At 49.7% G+C, this 21,430-nt stretch overlaps 1 protein-coding gene and 1 pseudogene across 2 annotated transcripts in view; both read right to left on the reverse strand.

Annotated features, from left to right (window-relative positions):
- CAPZB (capping actin protein of muscle Z-line subunit beta) overlaps window positions 1-21,430 on the reverse strand; it is a 151,450-nt gene that overhangs the window by 47,552 nt on the left and 82,468 nt on the right. For both annotated transcript variants that reach the window (XM_032300636.1, XM_032300635.1), the window contains exon 3: window positions 562-683. In XM_032300636.1, the coding sequence (XP_032156527.1) occupies window positions 562-683 (122 nt within the window). The remainder of the gene's footprint in view (window positions 1-561; window positions 684-21,430) is intronic.
- Window positions 4,753-7,737, reverse strand: LOC116566385 (annotated as a pseudogene).

Below are 21,430 nucleotides of genomic sequence, written 5' to 3' on the forward strand. Positions count from 1 at the left end.
AGCCTTTTGTTCACTGCTCTATTAGACTGGAAGATCATGAAGGCAGGGAGCCTTTTGTTCACTGCTCTATTAGACTGGAAGATCCATGAAGGCAGGGAGTCTTTTGTCCACTGCTCTATTAGACTGGAAGATCATGAAGGCAGGGAGCCTTTTGTTCACTGCTCTATTAGACTGGAAGATCATGAAGGCAGGGACCCTGCCTTTTGTTCCCTGTTCTATTAGACTGGATGATCCATGAAGGCAGGGACCCTGCCTTTTGTTCACTGCTCTATTAGACCGGAAGATCATGAAGGCAGGGAGCCTTTTGTTCACTGCTCTATCTCCCATGCTTGTGGGTGGCACTCCTCAAACGTGTGCTGCATGATTGGAGTAACAGATGGAGGGAAGAGAAGAATGGGGAGGATAAGAGAAGAAAAGAGAGGAGGGTAAGGGACAAACAGACGGAAGGCTGGATGGGCTGCCAGCCTGCTCGAGTCCAAGGTCCCCGCGCTCTGTAGCAGGCACCCACAGCTGCCTGCACGTGGCTGCTGCGCTTGCTGTATCCCCGGGGTGTGAGCTCACCTATAGGAGTCCCCATCTCTGTTGTAGTCACACAAAAGGTAATCCTTTCCCACAACCTTGTCTCTGGCAATTTTCAGTGGCTGGTCAACAGAAGACAGGAGATCCTCACATAGACTGGGGACCTGGCAGAGAGAAAGGACAAGGTCGAAACAGAGGTTAAAACAGCATGCCAAACTCAGGTGGCTAACAATGCTGCAGCCGTGTAATGGTCAGAACCTTTAACATCTGGCCCTGGGTTCTGAGCCAAGATCACGGGCCTGTTCTTTTCTTTTCCACGTGTGTCTGACACCAACTGTGTCCCTCTATAAAGAAGCTCGTTCTTGAATTACAGTGGAGCGTGATTTCTAATACAGTCTTCCTTCCAAAAACGGGTGTGCAGCTTTAATTACCTGGTCACCAGGGTGGCCTAGTAAATTTAAGTGTGTATGTGCTTGGTATTGGTCTCTGGTGGGCAAAGTACAAGCTGAAGTCCTGAGAAGAAGGTAAACATTTCAAATACACAGGAATCTAAAGAACTCAGAGAAGAATAACTTGTCCGTGCCGGAGAACTCCCACAGGCTCCCATGCTGGGTGGAGTTTCCAATACTTTCCAGGCCCCTAGCCAAGTGTTACCAGTTGGCTCGTAGAGTCAACTCTCTCTACGGCAAAGAGAGCTTCACCTCGGCTCCCACAGCACAGAGCCCCATTGGGCTCACTCCTGTCTGGCCTGCCAGGGGGTCGCCTCACTAAGAAGGATGACCCCGTGGTCGGGGGCTGGCAGGACTTACACCCTGGGCCAGTGCTGCGACTCTGACACAAGGCTCTGCAAGTAACCAGGCCACGGACCTCCTCCTCCCAGCTCACACATCAATTTCCACCAAAATGTCCCAGAAAGGGATGGCAGTACTTTCAGAAATGGATTCCTTCAGGCTTGAGTCACTTCCACGCTATATTTTCAATGTGCTGACTTATTTGTTTCATGGGCCTGGGTTTATGGGGGCCCCACTGTATCATTTACCAGGGAAGCGCCTGCCAGCTGCACCAATAACACTTCCCAATGGAAAAGTTAAATTGCACAGCAAAGACACCAGCAGAGCAGCTCGGCAGAGAGGCTGACAGCCATGGTGGTTCCTGTGTTCTTCCAGAAGGCCCTTGCCACCATCCAAGAGACAGGGACAGGGAGCCCCACCACCACAGACACTACCCAGCCTCCATGGGCTCCTCTGCTGCCCCTCCAGGGTGCTTTAGAACTCAGCTTGGAAAGCAATATCCAGCACAACAAAAGAAAGGACTGTAACCCTGTCTCGTTAACTCACAGAATTTCTGGCCATGGTGAGACGATCTGTTTCTTGCACAGGGGACAGCACTCAGAGAGAGAGATATACACCACCAGGCCCTGTGTACAATGTGCTGGGCTTACAGTTGTGAGGCCTAGGCCTGGCCTGTACCTATGCTTGTTTTCAGAATTCTTTTTCCAGGTGTAACTGCCCTTTCCAAACAAACGTAATAAAATGGGGGCTATTTTCCAAGCTGGTTTTGTTGCTATATCACGCCCCTTACCATTTCCAGGTGCCTGCCACGCACCATGAACTACGTTAGGCCCTTTACGTAGAGCATATCGTTGACTTGAATGCTCACACACATTCAGCAAAGTGGGTATGTAAAGCCCCATTTTACCCGTTAGAGTTGAGGCCCGGAGTCACTGAGTTACCCAAGGGCCACACAAGAAGCAAGCAGTGGAGACAGAAAACAAAACCAGGGCCATATGAGTCCAAAGGCCCTACTCCTCCCACTCCAACTTTGGTTTAATGTCCAGCGAATGGGAAGGACAGTGCATGCCAAAGGCACACTCTGGTGGCAAAGAGCCCCCTCCTAGCCCCACCCCTGCTCAGGGGTGGCCACAGAGCCCTTCACCTGGAAGGAAGTCCTGGCTGAGAAAAGGAAGGTCTAACAGCTTCCACCCAAGGCAACTGGGACCTGGAAGAGGCCCTGCTGTGCTGCCACAGCCAGTGAAGCACCGCTGGGCACCTATGCACCTGCTGCCTCACCTAACTCATCACACCTGTCCCTAAGCATCTCCATTTATAACGCTGGGCTGCTGCCTTGGCTTGTCTGTTAGGCTTCAACTTTTGCCTAGAACCCATTCTCTCTGGTTGGCGTCCTGACACCATCAGCCCAATTTATTCTGAATTACAGCAGAGACTGAGCAAATAGGGTCTGAAGTTGGACTTCCTGACTCCACTGCGTACAAGCAGCCTGATGGCCTTGGGTAAGTCATTTTACTTCCCTACTAAGACTTTGTTTCCGTACCTGTAAAGTGGGGATAATAAAACCAACCCGTCTGGATATCCATCCCAAGGTGATTTTGAGGGCCCACATGAGGTAATGCATTCAGTGTTCAGGGCAGAGCCCGGCAGAGGGAAATGGCCGTATGTTATCACCTGACATATTCAGGTTCCTCTATCTTCCTTTAGACAAGATCATCTGTCACCTGTTACTCTCAGATGTCAACACCAGCCTTGATCATACCTGAATTCACTGTGCTGCTTCAGACACGGGGTACAAAGGTACCTATGAGGATCCGGTGCCTCAACCCCAGTTCCACCTGGAGCCAGCTGCTTCCCTTCTCCCGCCAGGCATGCTGCTTGCAGCTGAGTCCCCCCAACATAGGAAAGCTCACAAGAAAATGGGGTTTGGCATAAAAGAGGCTTGACTCTACTCCTATCCAAGAGATTAATCTATGAATCAAAAGCATCTACTAATTTCTTCCTAGCACTTAACACCAGGTGGAGTAATTTTTCATTGATCAGTTGTCTGTCTCCTTCACTAGAATGCAAGTTTTACTTGGGCAAAGACTTCGATCTTATTCACCGCAGGATTCATTTGCTGTGCCTAACACACAACAAATGCTTAATATATTTGGGAGGGAGGGAGGGAAGGAGGAGTTTTACAACATGGAGCCTCCCAAACGCCAGTCAACTTTATTTTTAAATTGATAAACTGGCAGGTAGGAATCTTTAGCAAAAGCGCTTGTCCAGAACTCAATTTGAATGGATGCCGACAAGTTTCACGTGTGGTTCCAACCAGGCGCTCTCAGATAGGAACCATGGTATGGTGAGAAAACATTACACAGAGAGACCTGGGGAAGTCATGAAAGCCCTGGCATTTTTATTAATATTTGACCTCAAGGAGCCACAGCAATGGTGGAAAGAATGAGAACTAAGAGACCTGAAAGTTCTAGCTGTGCCTCTGCTCTGCTGTGAGCTGGCCACAGAACCTTAGGCAAAGCCCAAGACTGTTCATTTGTTAAACATAGTCGATGAGCTGCACGGACGCAGACCACCCATGAAGATCTGTGCTCTGTGCTGGGACTTCTGACAGCTTGTATGCCAGGTACTAACCAATCCCAGAGAAACATACATTTAAACTGGAACTCAGAAACTAGCAGTGCCTGTCCCACAGTGAAAAGCCTCTGGACTTGATTTGGCCAGCTGACTCTCCACCCAAGAAGGCACAATTTTGTCCTGTTAGATAAACTTGCAAGTTGGGCCACAGTTTTGGCCACATTTCCATCAGCCCTGTTTCTTCAGATCAAAGATAATCTGCTCTAGAATAATAACATTTTCGTTGCCATGGAGAATGAGAAGTATGGAATACACGGTGTGCCCACAGACTTGAACCACAGCATCCACCCAAAGGTGCATTAAGCATCACCTGGCACCACTACTGATCCCATCTCATACCCACACAGTCCCTCTAACCTCTGCCTGAACGACCCTCAACCAACCAGAGGGTCCAATTCACCACTCCCTGAATATGCAAGCTTGCACATGTATTCTTCCACTTAAACATCTTCCCTCTTGAGGAAAATAGAGGAAGGCCGTACAATCTGAATTTCACATACACAATAAATAAGATTTTAGTATGAATACTTCTTAAAGGTTACATGGTTTTTTTTGTTTGTTTGTTTTTGTTTTTTAAATTGAGATGGAGTCTAGCTCTGTCACCCAGGCTGGAGTGCAATAGCACAATCTTGGCTTACTGCAACCTCCGCCACCCATCTGGCCTACCATCCAGCTGCTGATCCTCTTACCTCAGCCTTCCCGTAGCTGAGACTAGAGGCACACGCCATCACACCCAACTAATTTTTATATTTTCAGTAGAGACAGAGTTTCATCATGTTGGTCGGGCTGGTCTCGAACTCCTGACCTCAAGTGATCCACTCATCTCGGGCTCCCAAGATGCTGGGATTACAGGTGTGAGCCACCGCGCCTGGCCAAGTCATGCATTTTTATTTGCTAAATCTAGCAGCCAATCCCCACTGCTCTCTTAAATCTCACTGATCCTTCAGGGCCTGGCCCAAACTCTGACTTCTTTATCAAGATGTCAAATTCTTCAGAATTCCTGCAGTAAGACTGATATCATCTGAATCCTAAATGCTTTGGAGATGGCTGTTCTAACACTGCCAATGGCTGTCACCTTACTCCTTCCTCACCACTTTGTACTTCTCATTGTGAACTAACTCCACACCTACAGAGGCCAAGACGGGCCCTTCAGCCTCAGCGCAGCATCACGCCCGCTGCGGGAGGGATCAGTCAATGCATGTTGATTCCATGTAAGTGGATATTAATCCTATGGTCTGAGGTCATATTTTACCAGAACCAGAATAAAGGCAGTGTATCTCTATAATCTAACCAGACCCTACACTCATCTGAACCCCCACTCCCTAGTTGTGTCATGTGCTTAGAGCAGTAGAAGAAATCACATTAAGTGACATGGACCATGGGTTTGTACAGCGATTTAAATGAAACGACAGGTCCAAACAAAGCTGAGAGTTCACTTTGGGGTGTGTGTGGCACTGGCTCTGTCACCTCCAAAGCCAGGGAGGGGCTCAGAGGAGGAGGAGCAGTGTTGACGTGCGGTGGCCGGATGGTTTCTGTCTAAACCACCCATCTGAACTGCCTAACGGCCTTGGAGGGAACGTTCAGATAACACCAAAGGTGTCAGACCAATCCAGGCTGTTGAAGGGATTTAGACATAATTCCCAGTGACTTGGAATAATAAACACTGCAATGGCCAGGGCAGTGCCTGCCGCCTTTCTGGCGGGGAGTTCAGGGCTCCACCCGTTACTCTGTGGCCACAGGAGTGTGCCTACCCCAGGGAGCAGGAGCTGCATGTCCTTCACCACTGATACTTTCACCGGGCTCAGCGGTACCCAGGGGGCCACTGGAAAGACGGGTGGAGAGTGGGTAAAGTCAACCAGGTCAGGGAGAAGAAAAGCCCCCAAAAAGCAGAAGGTAAGGGAGAGGATAGGATGCCATTAACTCAGGTGACACCTGAATAATAATCCGTAGAAGGACCAGGTAGTCCTAATAGCCAAGGCCCTGTCCTATGTGCCAGGAACTTTGCCAGCAGCTCTCCCTGCTCTCCCCTGTGATCCTGAAAACCACTCTCCAGGCACACACGTGCTCCTGTCCTTAAAGAAGGGAAAACAGGGCCTTAGAGAAATAACTTGACCAGAGCCACGCAGCTACAAGCCAGTGTCTGAGGAACGACATGCAGATAAAGCCCAGCTAGGTTCAAAAAGAAATGAGAGACATTCTTGCTTTTGCCCAAACTGAACCCTTAAAAAAAAAAAAAAAAAAATCATCCAACCCAACAGCTGATCACATGAAGAGATACAAATCAGACGTTTCCGGCCACAAGTAAGGTTCGTGTTTGTGCCACCATATGGTTTTACTTTGCCTCTTCCATTTCATCATTAGTTATTAATGTTGAAAAAAATTGTTCAACCAGAAAAAGAAACTTGAGATGAACCCTTTAAAAAAGCACAAAAGCCAGACCGGCTCCGATCCATGGAGTCTAATCCATGGTGCCCTTGTCTTTAAGAAGTGCACCCTTGTACCTCGGTTAAAAAAAAAAAAATGGCCAAATGAACACATTCCATCTTTTGATCTGCCCGTTGGCGGAGAGCCCACCACCAGTGAGACAGCAATCAAAAACAGACTGCGCATTCGGGTGCACTCAGAGGAAACCACGACGCCAGGGTGTGAAGTCCCCACGTCCGGCAGAGGGCTCTGTGACAATTTGTTTCTTTTATTTTTCCTGAGGCCCAAAACTTTCCTTTCTTAAAAAAAATTTAGCCAACTGGTCATAGCTTATTTTCTCTCTCTTAAAAAACAAAACAAAACAAACAAACAAACAAAAAAAAACACCATTTCTAGTGGGACACACGCTAGTGTCAGAATATACAGCGTGGCATTCTGTAAAAACACCAACCTCAAAACCAAACAGGTTCAATCCTGGGTGGGCCACTTGTTGGCTGAGTGTGGCCTTCCCAAGTCTCTGGAACTGGGGGTTACGGCTCATGCTGTTCCATAAACCAGGAGTGCCCACTCCAGGCCCATGTCGGGAGCAAGGGCTCTGCATGGGAAGAGATGGACATGGGCGGTCCCACTCTGGCAGCAAAGTTGAGCCACAGAGGTGTCCTCAAGAGGCAAGGGTAGGCCGGGTGCAGTGGCTCACACCTGTAATCCCAGCACTTTGGGAGGATGAGGTGGGTGGATCACTTGAGGTCAGGCGTTTGAGACCAGCCTGGCCAACATGGCAAAACCCCATCTCTACTAAAAAAAAAAACATATAAAAATTACCCTGGTGTGGTGGTGCACGCCTGTAATCCCAGCTACTCAGGAGGCTGAGGCAGGAGAATTGCCTGAATCTGGAAGATGGAGGTTGTCGTGAGCTGAGACTGTGCCATTGCCCTGTAGCCTGTGCCACAGAAAGAGATTCTGTCTCAAGAAAAAAAGGGGGAAAAAAAGAGGCAAGGGTAGGAAGCGAACCTGCAGATGATGGAAGGGGAGCCTCGGGTGGAGTAAGCGGTCTAAGAGGTGGCACAGAGATGACATGTGAATAATGACCAATGAGCCAGCCCTTCAAGACTATAGAGGAAAATAACGGGCATTCCAAGCAGAGGGGAAGAGCTGGCATGAGGCTGCTGCAGAGGCCACTGGGGCGAGTGCAAGAACAGAAAGGAGCAGAGCGTGGCTGGAGGGAGACCCAGCGAAGCAGCACCTCCTGGGCCACTCCAAGTGTGAGGGCAAACCCTGGCACACTGCTTTTCTTAAGGATTAAAAAAAAAAAGGTAGGTGCAGTGGCTCGCTTGAGCTCAGGAGTTCGAGACCAGCCTGGGCAACACAACGAGACTCTGCCTCTACTAAAATAATAATAATAATAAAAAAATAGCCAGACATAGTGGTATACACCTTAGTTCCAGCTACTAGGGAGGCTAAGGTGGGAGGATTGTTTGAACCTGGGAGATTGAGGCTGCAGTGAGCCATGTTTGCACCACGGTACTCCAGTCTGGGTGACAGAGCAAGAACCTGACTCAAGAAAAAAAGTGTTTTCTTACGTATATAGGTCAGAATTCAAAAAGGTACAAGAGCCGATGCTGGGAAAAGCCTCCCGGTGAGGGCCTGCAGGCTGGCTGCCCCCCACCTAGGGAGACGGCCTCCAGGTCAGGACCCAGTCCTTCAGTGGGGCTCCCTTCCCTGGTCTGTCCAGGTAGACACATGGCCTCTACCAGCCTATGAGAGGTGCAGAGACCCCTCACCCCACCACCACTCCTCAGTGTGGAGAAAACACAAGCCTGCTCCCCAACTCCCCAAAGACGGCTTCATTACAAGGACCTCAGTTTGTCATTGGGAACTGAGTATGGAAGCACCGCTTCAGGCAGCTGAGGCTGAAGCTTCTCACCCATTCTGCCTAATGCCTCTCTGAGTGTGGCTACCCCGTGACGAGAAGGTACCTTCACAAGCAGCAGCCTTGCACCTGGCCTGAAAGTCACACCCAGGTGGCCAAGCTTGTTTTGGATGGGAAGCAGCTGTGCTCCAGGAGACTCAGGCAAGTGGTGCCCCTGAGTAACCAGAGAAGGGGCCCCAGGGGCTCTTGCTCACTCTAGGAAGCATCAAAACATATCCCCTTAGATAAGTCACATGAGCTAGGGTATGGCACACTTGCTTGGAGGCAGGATTGAAGGCACCCCCGGACCTGTGGATGAGGAAACCCAAGCACAGGGAAGCTGCTGGCCCCGGCTGTCCCAGCCAACATGGGGTGGAAAGGAACTAGAATCTCAATTTGAGACTCCGACGCAGGTCTTCCAAGGACCAGGCCCCACCAGGCCAACAAGGCGAGCTCACCCCATTCCCAGTCAGGCTCAGGGGACACAGGAGGAAAAGAGAATAGAACCAGGGGAATTACGGGACTGTGAGGACCAAAGTCTTCTCTCCCAAGTGCCCAGTCACAGCAGACCCAAGGTGCCTGGGGTCGCCTGGGAAGGGCTGTAGGGCCGGCCTCTCCTGCCGCCCACCACGGCACACAGATCCATCATGTGGCCTTTCCACTCTGGACCTCAGGGACTCCTGGACTGTGGCAGGGGCTCAGTGACTATGGCCCAGCAGAGCCTCATAAGAAACGGGCCCCTCGCCTGCCAGGGCCACACACAAAGGGACTCTTCCAGGTCCAGCCTCTCTCCTCTTTAAGCAGTCACTTGGCACTGAGGGTCATATTCTTTTTGTTTGTTTTGTTTTTGAGACAGTGTCTTGTTTTGTTGCCCAGGCTGGAGTGCAGTGGCAGGATCTCAGCTTACTGCAACCTCTGCCTCCCAGGTTCCAGCGAAGCTCCTACCTTAGCCTCACGAGTAGCTGGGATTATAGGTGTGAGCCACCATGCCCAGCTCATTTTCATATTTTTAGTAGAGATGGAGTTTCACCATGTTGGCCAGGCTGGTCTAGAACTCCTGACGTCAGATGATCTGTTCGCCTTGGCCTCCCAAAGTGTTGGGATTACAGGCGTGAGCCATCGTGCCTGGCCAAGGGCTATATTAAGTACATGCACAGCCTATTTTCTTCCTGTGAAGACCGTACATTGTAAGATGCATCAGCAATTATAACATCACTAAGTGTACACATTAAGTATAAAAAAAAATTTTCCAATTTTGACAACATTAAAACATGAGTGACGGCAGGGCATGGTGGCTCATGCCTGTAATCCCAGCATTTTGGGAGGCCAAGGCGGTGGGGGGGGGGGGTGGATCACCCGAGGTCAGGAGTTTGAGTCCAACCTGGCCAACATGGTGAGACCGTGTTTCTACTAAAAATACAAAAATTAGTTAGGCGTTATGGCACATGCCTATAATCTGGAAATCTCTTGAACCCTGAAGGCAGAGGTTCAGTGAGCCAAGACGGTGCCACTGCACTCCAGCCTGGGCGACAGAGTGAGACTCTGTCTCAAAAAAAAAAAAAAAAAAACGGTGAGCGAGCCACGTACCACAGATCTGAGATAATGATACACGTGGCACATCTGGCGGCGTAACACAGATGTTTCCGACGTAAGTTTTTTTGACTTTGCAATGGTGCAAAAGTGACAGATATTCAGTAGAAGCTGTAGTTGAAATTTTGTTTTTTTCCTGGGCTAGCGATGCATGGTCTGAACCTCCCTCGTGATGCAGGGAGGCAGCAGCTCCCACGGCTCCCCGCCAGCCCCATGATCACGAGGGTACGCGATGACACTCTACAGCCACTGCACGCCAGGTACTTTCACCCCACTGTAGGCATGCATGTTCTGAGCATGTTTAAGGTCAGCCAGCCTAAGCCATGATGCTTGGCAGGTTAGGGGTATTAAAAGCATTTTCTACTTCCAATGGGTTTTTCAGCATGCAACCCCTTCAAAGGTCCATCTGCACCCACTCAAACGAGGCACACAACTCAAGGTGGGGGTTGTGGTTTGTTACCCAGGGTTTAATGCAACTGAGGCTAGCCATGAGAACCAACATTAGGAAATCATTTTTGACGAACAAATGATTTATGCTACTTAGAAACGAGTCTTCCACAGGCCATTAAGAACAGAGAGCTTTTTCAGGAGTCGGTAAGTCCCCTCCCTCCCTTTCTTTTCTCAGGCAGGTGCTCTGACCATCCAGAGACACATAATCAACAAAAGCAGGCCTCCTGGGCTGGCTTTCAGCCATTCATACTCCCGACCCTAAAGCTTTGCCCTCTGGAAGCTCGCAGCCTGGAAGAGACCACAACAGTTTCCTAAAGAAAGGGTCAGGAAGGAGCAGAACAAAGACGACAAATAGAAAGGAGAAGTAAAAATCACTACATCTGGGTCAAGCACAGGCACACACAAGGCTCCTGTTGTCCACACATAACCTTAAGCTTCCCTGAAGGGATGAACCAGGCCCTCGGAGCCTAATTAAATTACCCGTTTCCTGGCTAGGCCCACAACCCATCACCTTAGAGAGAAGCCAGGGTCTCTCTAAGCTCCCTGGCTGCTTTTAATTAAGGACTGGTCCCTGAGAGATGAAGCACAATACACAAGCACCTTTGAGTCTCCAGAGTCATCTGGGACTCAGTGCTGGGAACTGCCTGCAGCTGCCCAGCTGGCAGATACATCGCCAGGCAATGAAGCACAGGGAGGCTCCCCTGACTGCGCCCTGCCCCTCACCCCTGCTCTCCACACAGCAACCCTGCATGTCTCTCCAGACCACCTTCCTCCCCACGCTCCACCTACGGCATCCTTCAGGGTCTGATTCAGCCACACCTGCCTCTTTCACAGTAACCTCCCACAGCCACCTTGGCAGAGGCCGTCGCCCTATCTATGCTCCTGCACCCTGCGCAGGGTGCGGTCCTGAGCCTCACAGGTTTGTGATATGTCTGTCTCTTCCCAGGGCAGGGATGAGCTGTCTGGACTGTCTCGTGCCTGGCTTATAAGCTGGCAGGACTTTCGAAGCGTTGGTGGGATGGTGTGGGATGACGGAAAACTAGGGCCTCTCAGGTCAGGTCCTGATCTTTTGAAGCCCAAGCCTGCCTTGGTAGGAAGCAAGTTCTCAGTGCTGTTCAGTGGGTGGGAGAGAGACCCCCAATGTGGAGGGCATTTCGTCCTCATGACCGCCAGCCCTGAGTCGGTTGAAGTCATGCACTCACAGGGCGCGAGCTGCTGCTGCTGTGGGGCTGCTGCCGCCCCCTGGGCCCTACACCGGCTCCTCCTAAAGCCAGGCCTGCAGCCTTCCCAGCATGAAGGCAAGCATGAAGTAGCCGCTGTTCTCTTCCGGGAGGGTCCTCAGTCCTTAGTCTGGCTTTCTCAATTCACATTTTTATTAAGGATTGTTGGCTGGGCACAGTGGCTTATGCCTGTAATGCCAGCACTCTGGGAGGCTGAGGCAGGCAGATCACTTGAAGTCAGGAGTTTGAGACCAGACTGACAAACATGGTGAAACCCCATCACTACTAAAAATCCAAAAAAATTTAGCCAAGCATCGTGGTGAGCGCCTGTAATTCTAGCTACTCAGGAGGCTGACGGAGGAGAACTGCTTGAACCTGGGGCGTGGGGTGGGGGTGCAGTGAGCTGAGACCATGCCACCGCACTACAGCCTGGGCGACAGAGTGAGACTCTGTCTTAAAAAATTTTTTTAAGGATTACTGTATTGGCTTGTATTCTTCTGTCACCTGAAATCTTTTTAGGAAAAGACCAGGTAAAAATACACAAACATATCTCACATATAAGTTGGTTTTTTTTTTTACAGCTGAGCTCAGTGGCTCACTCCTGTAATCCCAGCACTTTGGGAGGCCGAGGTGGGCGGATTACCTGAGCTCAGGAGTTTGTGACCAGCCTGGGTAACATGATGAAACCCCCTTTCTACTAAAATACAAAAAATTAGCTGGGCGTGGCAGTGTGCACCTGTAGTCCCAGCTATTCAGAAGGCTGAGGCAGAAGAATTGCTTGAACTTGGGAGGCGGAGATTTCAGTGAGCCCAGGTCACGCCACCGCACTCCAGCCTGGGCAACAGAGTGAGACTCTATCTCAAAAAAAAAAAAAAAAAAAAAAAGATGGTTTTTCTCCAAAGACATTGTAATTTCACAGAGGGTCTCCATCCTCTGTGTTTAAATGAAAAGATATAGAGTGAAACCAATTTTTTGTCCCCATCAACATTTTAATGAAACATTATTCAAGGGCCTGCTATCGGTCATAATTTCCAACAATCTATGGACGACGTTAAGTGAGGACTTATTGAACTATCAAAGTTATGACAGGAATAACAGCAAAGATACTTAAGTCTTACCATAAGTGAGGCATGTGACACACATCCTTACAGCAACCCTGTAAGAGGCAGGGGTGGTGTTATCCCACATTACTGTTTACAGATGAAAAAAAGAGGCACAGGTAGGTTAAACAACTTGACTAAGATCACACAGCAGGTAATTCAATGAAAGCCATGCAATCCCACCCTGAGGCCATGTGGACACTAGGATCATGCCTGGTGAGTAACCTAGGGAGCAAAATAGTTCAGCTGAAGGATCACCAGCTGAATGGTGGCAGAGAGAAGTACTTGGCAAGACTGGGCCTTCGCACAGTGAGGTCAGTGTGAACGGAGCCTCTCATACAAACCTCCTAGGGTAGAGCGTAAAGGCCTAATTGCAGGCACGGTAATGGGAAATCCGTCCATTTAGTCATCACTGGATACTAAGGGTTAGGCCTGCACCTCAGGCTTTATAAACCACGTGTGTGCCAAATGTCCACGTCTAAATCTAGAGTTTAGGATGAAAACTATGAATGGGCTACCATGGAAGTTACAAAATAAGAATGCAGGGGGGAAACCTGACGGCATGCACCACCTGAATGCGGGTGGAGCCAGATGCGGCAGTGCAGGAAAGGCTGTTCTTTGCCACTGATCTGGGGGGAGGGGGGTCATCATCGCTCAGGAGGACAGACCAACAGCATCAGGGGCCTGTGGGTTGATATTCATCTGCACGCTGACACTGGCGGGGATGCCAGGGAAATCGCACATGTTCTATTCGGCAGGAACAAGACACCCGAGGCAGAATGTGACAATAAGGAGTCATGCAGCCAGGCCACCATGGGCAACAGCAGTGCAGGGGACACTCTGGATTCTGAAAGCCCGTGAAACGCCCTCAAGTCCAAGAGGATCTGCCCCAACTCCAAGATGAGGAACTCCACGACCTCCAGAGCCCACACGTGGAGGTGGGCCACAGCCATCCTGCCACACCTGCTTGGTCCCCCGACGATGCTGAGCCCTGTACTCCTCACCCCAGGGGCCCTGACAGTGCCCCCGGGGGGGGGAATGGCCTTGTGAAGCCACAGCGGAGGCTGACCAGCGCAGGGCATGGAGCCACTGAGTCACAGGCAGAGGTCTGGCTCCCTCCAACAGATTCCCCCAAAAACCCTCACAACCACAAGCTTCTAAACCCAATGACCCACCAAGATTCCAGTAATACTTCTGCTTTCCTTCAAGTAGGAGTGTTTGTGCCACGTTTGTGTGTCTGACTGGGGAGGGGGCGGGTGCTGAGGTAAACCCAACAAGTCGGGTGGCCGCCCCATTCTCAGCACAAAAGTCATCCAGGCTGTCTGGCCACAACGTTTCACACCGGATTCCTTCCACTGGATGGATGTCTCATCAAGTTTGGCTATAATTTCACTGAGTCATCCATAGAAGTGACTGTGCAGGGGAGACTGGAGGGGACATCTCCAGGGGGCCACATCTGAGCTGAGTTACGGGAAGTGAGGCAGGGCATGGCAGTCAGGGCAGGTCACAAAGCAGCCCAAGGACTAAGGTGCAAGTAGGAGCATCTCTCAGTCAAAGGCAGGCAGCATGGGATGCCGAATGCTGATGGTTGTATAACTTTTTTTTTTTTTGAGACAGAGTCTCACCTTGTCACCCAGGCTGGAGTGCAATAGAGTGATCTCGGCTCACTGCAACCTCGCCTCCAGGTTCAAGTGGTCCTCCTGCCTCAGCCTCCCGAGTAGCTGGCACTACAGGCACCTGCCACCATGCCCGGCTGATTTTTGTATTTTTTAGTACAGAGAGGGTTTCACCATGTTGGTAAGGCTGGTCTTGAACTCCTGACCTCTAGTCATCTGCCAGCCTTGGCCTCCCAAAGTGCTGGGATTACAGGCATGAGCCACCGTGCCCAGTCAGCTGCACAACTCTTGAGTATATGCTAAAAACACTGGATCATACACTGTTAAAATGTAGATGGTATGTTATGTGAATTCTATCTCCAGAAAGATGTTGTTTAAGAAAAAAAGGTGAATCAAGAGAGGATATTTTAGGCAGAGAGAACCACATGGATCCAAGACCTCAAAGGTAGACATCCAGCGATCCAACAGTTTCAGAATACAAGTACGTCATGTGACCCAGGGTTAGGTTAGTAAAAAGTGACCCTAGGTGTCAGGAACCATGAGCAGTATTGTCTTTCTTCTCACTCTCAGCTGTAGCTGCGGATTCACTCTTACTACCCAGAGCTTTTCCACATCAAAATAATCCAAGGTAATGCAGGGACTGGCCACTGGCCTGGAAGTCACAGCTGCTTCTGCCATGAAAAGGTGCTACAAAAGGCATGCCCCGGCTCCCTGGTCTCTGCAATGGGTGGTTCTCTGAGAGAAGAGCACCTTGAGGGCTGTGAGTACAGAGGGAGGAGCTCAGGGTGACAAGGGTGGGAGAGGAAGTCTGGGCCCACCACCTTCTACCTGGTGTATTCAAGTTCTAAGATTTTGCTTGAAAAAAGGGCTACACCAATTTTTGAAATGTTTGAAAATCCCTAGATGAGATAATTAGTAAGGCTCATTTTAGTGTTGACAGCCTACAAAGTTTCATAGTTCAAGACTGAACAGTTAATCAAAAGTTTGTGACATTCTTCGTAAAACAAACCTTTACTGAGCAAGGTCCTCTGAGGCTCACACCAACTAAGGCCTGCCCAGCCCTCCGGCTTACAGCCTAAGGGGACAGGTGCAAGCAGCTGAGTCAATTATTCACTAGAAGGGGAAGAAGGAAAAGGCTTGTGACTCCATAAGCTTCTCCCCTGAATGCCATGTTCAAATTTAAAACTCTTAGGGAATTTCTGTATTTGTATAAAGTATCCAAATTCCCTCTTTGCTCTTCCAGGAGAGATTCCCAGCCCACCCCTGCCTGTCTCCTAGTCCCCCAACACCATCCTGCTTACTAAGGAAACCCAGTTTTTCCCACTACCCATGGCATAGCTCTTCATCAATTTCACTGTGCCCTTCACGGACCTGGCACGTGGTCACTGGCAGTTAGCATGCATCAACCATTAAAGGGGGTGGCGATGGAGAGGAGAAACCCAGGCTCCTGCCAGGCTCCAACTACAAAACCCTGCGGGACACGCAGGCTCCTCTGGGCTTCCCGGCCCACATTCCTGGCCTTTTTCAAAAATCAGGGAAGCAGACTGAGAGTGCCGTGCTCTCCTCAAGTATTTTTAACCTGTTTCCAAAAGCAGACAAGTTCTAAGGAGGGCAACCCAGGAATTCCTCATCCAGTGCCGGTGCCTGCCAACCACAAGACGCTGGCTTTCTAACAGCCCTGGGGAGGAAGTGTTGTCTACCTTTTCTGGTAGGTGGGGAAGTGGGATCTCTCTCCAATTCACTTTTACGTCTCCTATTCTCGTCAGCCAGAGGGTACGATCTAACTTAAAGAGACAGTCTTCAGACCCTCCTCAACAGGAGCTCTCAAATGCTGTTCTCAGGCTTCCAACAACAACTAGAGTCCATAAGGCTCCCCAAATGAAAGAGCTGGATAGAACTCGTAGGAAAAAAATCCTATGAGGGCAAGACCAAGGAAGGGGCCTGCGTGCACTTCACATGAATGATGCCTCTCAGCTCTAGGTGACAAGAACCATCTTCTTCACCGCCGGAGAGCTCAGCCTCCTAACACCTTGCCCTGATCCTGACCTATTTCAGATTCCTTGCTAACCTGCTTCTCTTACCTTGTAGCACTGCTGCACATTAAATAAGAGGGAAAAGCTCTTTTGTTCATTTTCCTTAGAATGGAACCAAAATGATACTCCAGTAACTTCATCTAAAAGCTCAAGTGGCAGCTAACAGCACGGACACCAGGGGCATCCCTTGCCAGCTTCCAATGCCATGGTGAGAGACACCCATCATGGTTTAAAAAAAGACCAGAGGACATTTTCACAAGCAATTCCTAAGAGCCTTAAATTTCCTACACATAGGCAGATAAAATGAAAAAAAAACAAAAAAGCTTCTCCTAAACAAAAGTGAGGCCTTTGGAGGAGACTTGCTGAGTGGGCAAACATTTTGGAAAGATGGAATTTTAAACACAAACACAAAAGGGCAGAGATTTGCAGCAGAAGAGCTATGCACACAGCCGGGAGGCCTTTAATTAGGGAAAGCTTTGCAAAGCCCAGGAAGCATCTGCAAATCTCCCCTTGGTCTCCGGAATGGAAAGAATGTGGAAACCAATGGGTGATCAACGAGTCTGAATTCTGCCTGGTGCTCTTGCTGGAAACGAAGCATGCGGTCCTGTCTTTTGCCACCTTTTCTGCAGCCTCAGGTGAGCCCTTTGAAAAAGTGAAAGAGGAAGGACCATCCAGCCTGGGAGAAGCCAGGCTGGATTCTCTCCTTCCTAGGGTGCCTCCTGCAGATAGCACACTGGAAAGCTCTTCTGGTGTTTCAAGGCAGAAACAGAATTCAGGGGAGGACTAAACAACACACTTAGAGCTATGTGCTATATTATTTGTTTCCATTTTTACAAGTCCAGGCATTTTTACAGGTATTTCCAATGAGACTGAAATGGCCTGCATATAGGCAGATGACCTGTAATAACATTAAAAAAAAATGATCTCCCTGCTCCACCCTTCTCCTCTGCCAAAATTTACGAGTTCAGGAAGATGGCAAATCAGGAGTTAACTTTAGGTTCCTTCAAGAGCAGCAGCTGTTCGCACCAGGGCTGTGAAGGAGTCAACAGGAACTGAGAGAACACCTGAATGGTCTGATTCAGAAAGCCCCAGCTCCCTGTGAGATCAGACAAGGAGGGTGGCACTGGCAGCTGGATAAAGAACTTTGTCTCAATGGAGGCAGCAAGGCCATTGCCTCCCAGGAAAGGACTGATGTGGGCTATTCTAGAGGCAGGCAGACTCTGGGATCCACAGGCTTACGAGGGCACATTTCTCAGTTACGATCTGAAAACTTCAGGGAACCTGCTGATCTCTGTCCCTTACCCATCTAGAAAGTCTGAGTGGAAACTAACAGTGGATCCTCCGCAAAACCACAGTGTGTGCCCATCACCTGCTTTCTGGCAAGGGATCCATGTGGCCTGAATCAAAACTCAAAGCTCACTAGACACCAATTCACAGGCTCTAATCCGAGCAGAAACCCACCTGCTCCTGTTCAATCCCTGCCCAGGTAGCTCCTTCCTATCACCTGCCAGCTATGTCTCAGGCTCTGCCCACTCCAAGTTTTCCCTGGGATTCACTTGCCAAGAATGGGCATTAGTGTCCTCCATGGTATTCTGCAGTGCCCATGTTCCTCACATCAGAAGGCTGCATTCTGGCTGGGCATGGTGGCTCACATTTATAATCCCAGCATTTTGGGAGGCTGAGGTGGGTGGATCACCTGAAGTCAGGAGTTCAAGATCAGCCTGATCAACATGGTGAAACCCTGCCTCTACTAAAAATACAAAAAATTAGCCGGGCATGGTGGCAGGCACCTGTAATCGCAGCTACTTAGGAGGCTGAGGCAGAAGAATCACTTGAACCAAGGTGGCAGAGGTTGCAGTGAGCCGAGATTGTGCTCCAGCCTGGGCAACAATAGCGAAACTCCATCTTCACACACAAAAAAGAAGCCTTGCGTTCTATCCATCTGGGTATCTGTTTCACCCCATGACTATGAGCTCTTTAAAGACACAACTATTCTTTTGTCACTCTGACCACAGTGGTTCAGCTTAGGCAGGGCCTTTCATTTATGGGGGCTCAAGTAGGCGTGTAATCACTGAATGTCCGCTTCAGGCTTGACAGAGGGGATACAAAGGTGAACAAAAGACAAGATCCCTGCCCTCTAAGAGCCAAAAGGTCCTAGGATAGAGCAACTCCAAGACAGGAGAAGCAAGGGGCATGCTGGGGGCGGGGGGGGGAGTGAGAGCAGTGAGGGCCCAGCAGAGGTGTGAAGATGAGCAGTTAGTGGGAGCAGAGTTGGTGTGGACATGTGTCCCAGTAAAGGAAACGGCAGGTACAAAGATGCAACAGACAGGGCACAGGCCTTGGGAGCGTGCAAGACAAGGAGGCATGAGGAAGGGACAGGGCCAGATCCAGAGCTCTTCAACCCAGATGTGTTCTCTGGGCTCAATCCTGACAACGTGGAGTCACAAAGGGACATTACCCAAAGTGCATTTTGGCAAGACTACTCTGTGTGCAGAGCAGGTTGGGGCGGGCAGGGAATGACAGGCAGGAAGGCCTGTCTACAGGTTATTATGACACTCCAGTGACGCAGGGAGGAGCAGTGACAACAGACGTTCATTAAATTCCTCTAAAATGAGGACTGGGACATACCTTCACATAACAGGCTGGATAAGGTGGATGGTACTCTATAAAAAAGTGACCACTTTGGGCAGGTGGAACCATGTCTCCACTGGCTTCCAGCAGCCTGAGCTGCACCCAGTGCCCCTCCTGCCTGCCTCCCTCCTGGACTCTAGTCGCAGCTTCTCCCTGACATATGCCCTGCTTAATGCCTGCAGTGTCAAGACTCAAGAGGTGAAGTACAAGAGGTAACAGCAGTAGGGTGGACACGGTGGCATCACTTGAGGCCAGGACTTCAAGACCAGCCTGGCCAACATGGTGAAACCTCATCTTTACTAAAAATACAAAACTTAGCTGGCTGTGGTGGTGCGCGCCTGTAGTCCCAGCCACTCGGGAGGCTGAAGCAGGAGAATCGCCTGAACTGGATTGGTGGAGGTTGCAGTGAGCCAAGATTGCACCACTGCACTCCAACCTGGGTGACAGAGTGAGACTGCATCTCAAAAATATAGATAGATAGATAGATAGATAGATAGATAGATAGATAGATAGATAGACAGAGACAGGTAGGTAGGTGGGTAAGTCTGGGCACGGTGGCTCATGCCTGTAATCCCAGCACTTCAGGAGGCCGAGGGAGGCGGATCAATTGAGGTCAGAGTTTGAGACCAGCCTGGCCAAAATGGTGAAACCCCATCTCTACTAAAAATATAAAAATTAGTCAGGCATGGTGGTACAGGCCAGTAGTTCCAGCTACTCTGGAAGCTGAGGCAGAAGAATTGCTTGAATTTGGGAGACAGAGGCTGCAGTGAGCTGAGATCGTGACATTGCACTCCAGCCTGGGTGACAGCAAAACTCTGTCTCAAAAAAAAATATAGCAGTAATGCCCACTTGTCATTGTGAGATCTGAGCTCATCTCACAATCCCTGTCCTGAAAAAAAACATGACCTTTAGAGCCAGATCAAGCAGGATTCACCCATCTAGCTGGCCAAACAGAAAAACACAGGCTGCTTTTGACAAAGGGCACGCACTCTCCTCCTTAAAAGGACAGCTCAGCGATCACGGGAAAGCAATGGATTCGAGCCACTCCTGTCACGGGATTCCACCACCTTCCTTGAGTGATTTGCACCCAGCATTTTTGCCACACAACTTCCTTTAATATTCACAATTGCCCTCTTTGAGAATGAGGCGAATCCAGAATTCTCTCCATTCCACAGATGAGGAAACTGAGGCTTGGAGTCTAGGTAGCTTACTCAGGGTCACCTAGATATTCAGGATGCATGCAGCCAGCTCCAACTAACTCACGACTCTGTGACCTTAAAGACTCTGTCCATATACTATCAGCTGCTGGGACCAACAGCCCTTGAGTCCCAGGGGCTGAGGTCTCCCGAGTCACAGCTCAGTTCCATGAAGCATCCCTGTCCCCTCTCATCTCTTAGTCTCAGGTCACACAGCCTAGAATGTCTCATGTGGATTCCCCTCAGAATTTGGGGATGGGATTTTTTGGTTCATTATCTCATATTTATGTAGCACCGCCATGTGGCCAGGCACTGCGTTAAGGTCTGGGGATGCAGGCGAGCATCATGACATCCCACAGGTGCCCAGAAGCCAGAGGGCCCTTCCGTGCTAACAGCACAGTTATGGCACACAGCATGGAGTGCTTTCAGTGAATTAGACAAAACATGGAGAACTGGCTGCCCCTACAGGCAGCGTTTGGGACTAGGAAGGTCAATGAGACAGGAAAACAATGTGGGTGAGGGAGTATTAAGCCTCTTTAAAACACCTGATGTACATATCTCCTTCACTCCCAACTGATGTTCAGCACATGGTCAGAAAGAGGCAAAAAAAAAAAAAAAAAAAAAAAAAAAAAAAAATCCCCTTGTATAAAGGATAATCCTTTCAGCCTGGGGCAAATCTCCTAAAGACTTTCGTTCTAAACTAGGAGTGTTGTTTTAGCTTCCAGTCAATAGTAATTAAGAGTCCCAATATATTCCAGAAAGAGGGAGAGGGAGATGAACGATCATTAAATTTCTTCTGCATTTGGCTCCGAATCTCTCGTCGGAGTGGCCGGCTATCAGACACATCTGACAGCACTCCCACCGCCACCATCTGTAACATCGATTTCAGTGCTCGCCTGAAGGTTTCAATTACATAAAAGGCAATGGGCCCACTAGGACCCGAAAGTCTGGAGCTTCACAAGGGCTGCTCATAGCCCCTTCTCCTGCACACAAAGCCTCTTGAATTTGGTCAGCAGTCATTTGCGAAGGGACTCATTTCGGTAGGGGCATGGGGCTGGCCAGCCCCTTGGCAAGGCCTCTCTCAGGCAGGCTCTGTGCATGCTATGACTGACAGGGTCTCTAATGAACCTTAATTGTGGGCTCGACAGGCCCAGGAAGGCAGCCACAGATGTGGCAAAGGGCAACCGCAAACCGTCTGATTAGTGAATTAGAAGTGTCCGGCCCAATGAGGGCCAATGACCCAAAAAAGGAGGAGGGTGGGACTATTCCTCCCCCCGCATCCCTCCTAAAGCTCTGAAGCTCCTTTATGTAAGCAAT

Source organism: Sapajus apella, unplaced genomic scaffold, assembly GCF_009761245.1.
Source record: "Sapajus apella isolate SASKATOON/1434 unplaced genomic scaffold, GSC_monkey_1.0 scaffold43, whole genome shotgun sequence".
Lineage (NCBI taxonomy): Eukaryota > Metazoa > Chordata > Mammalia > Primates > Cebidae > Sapajus > Sapajus apella.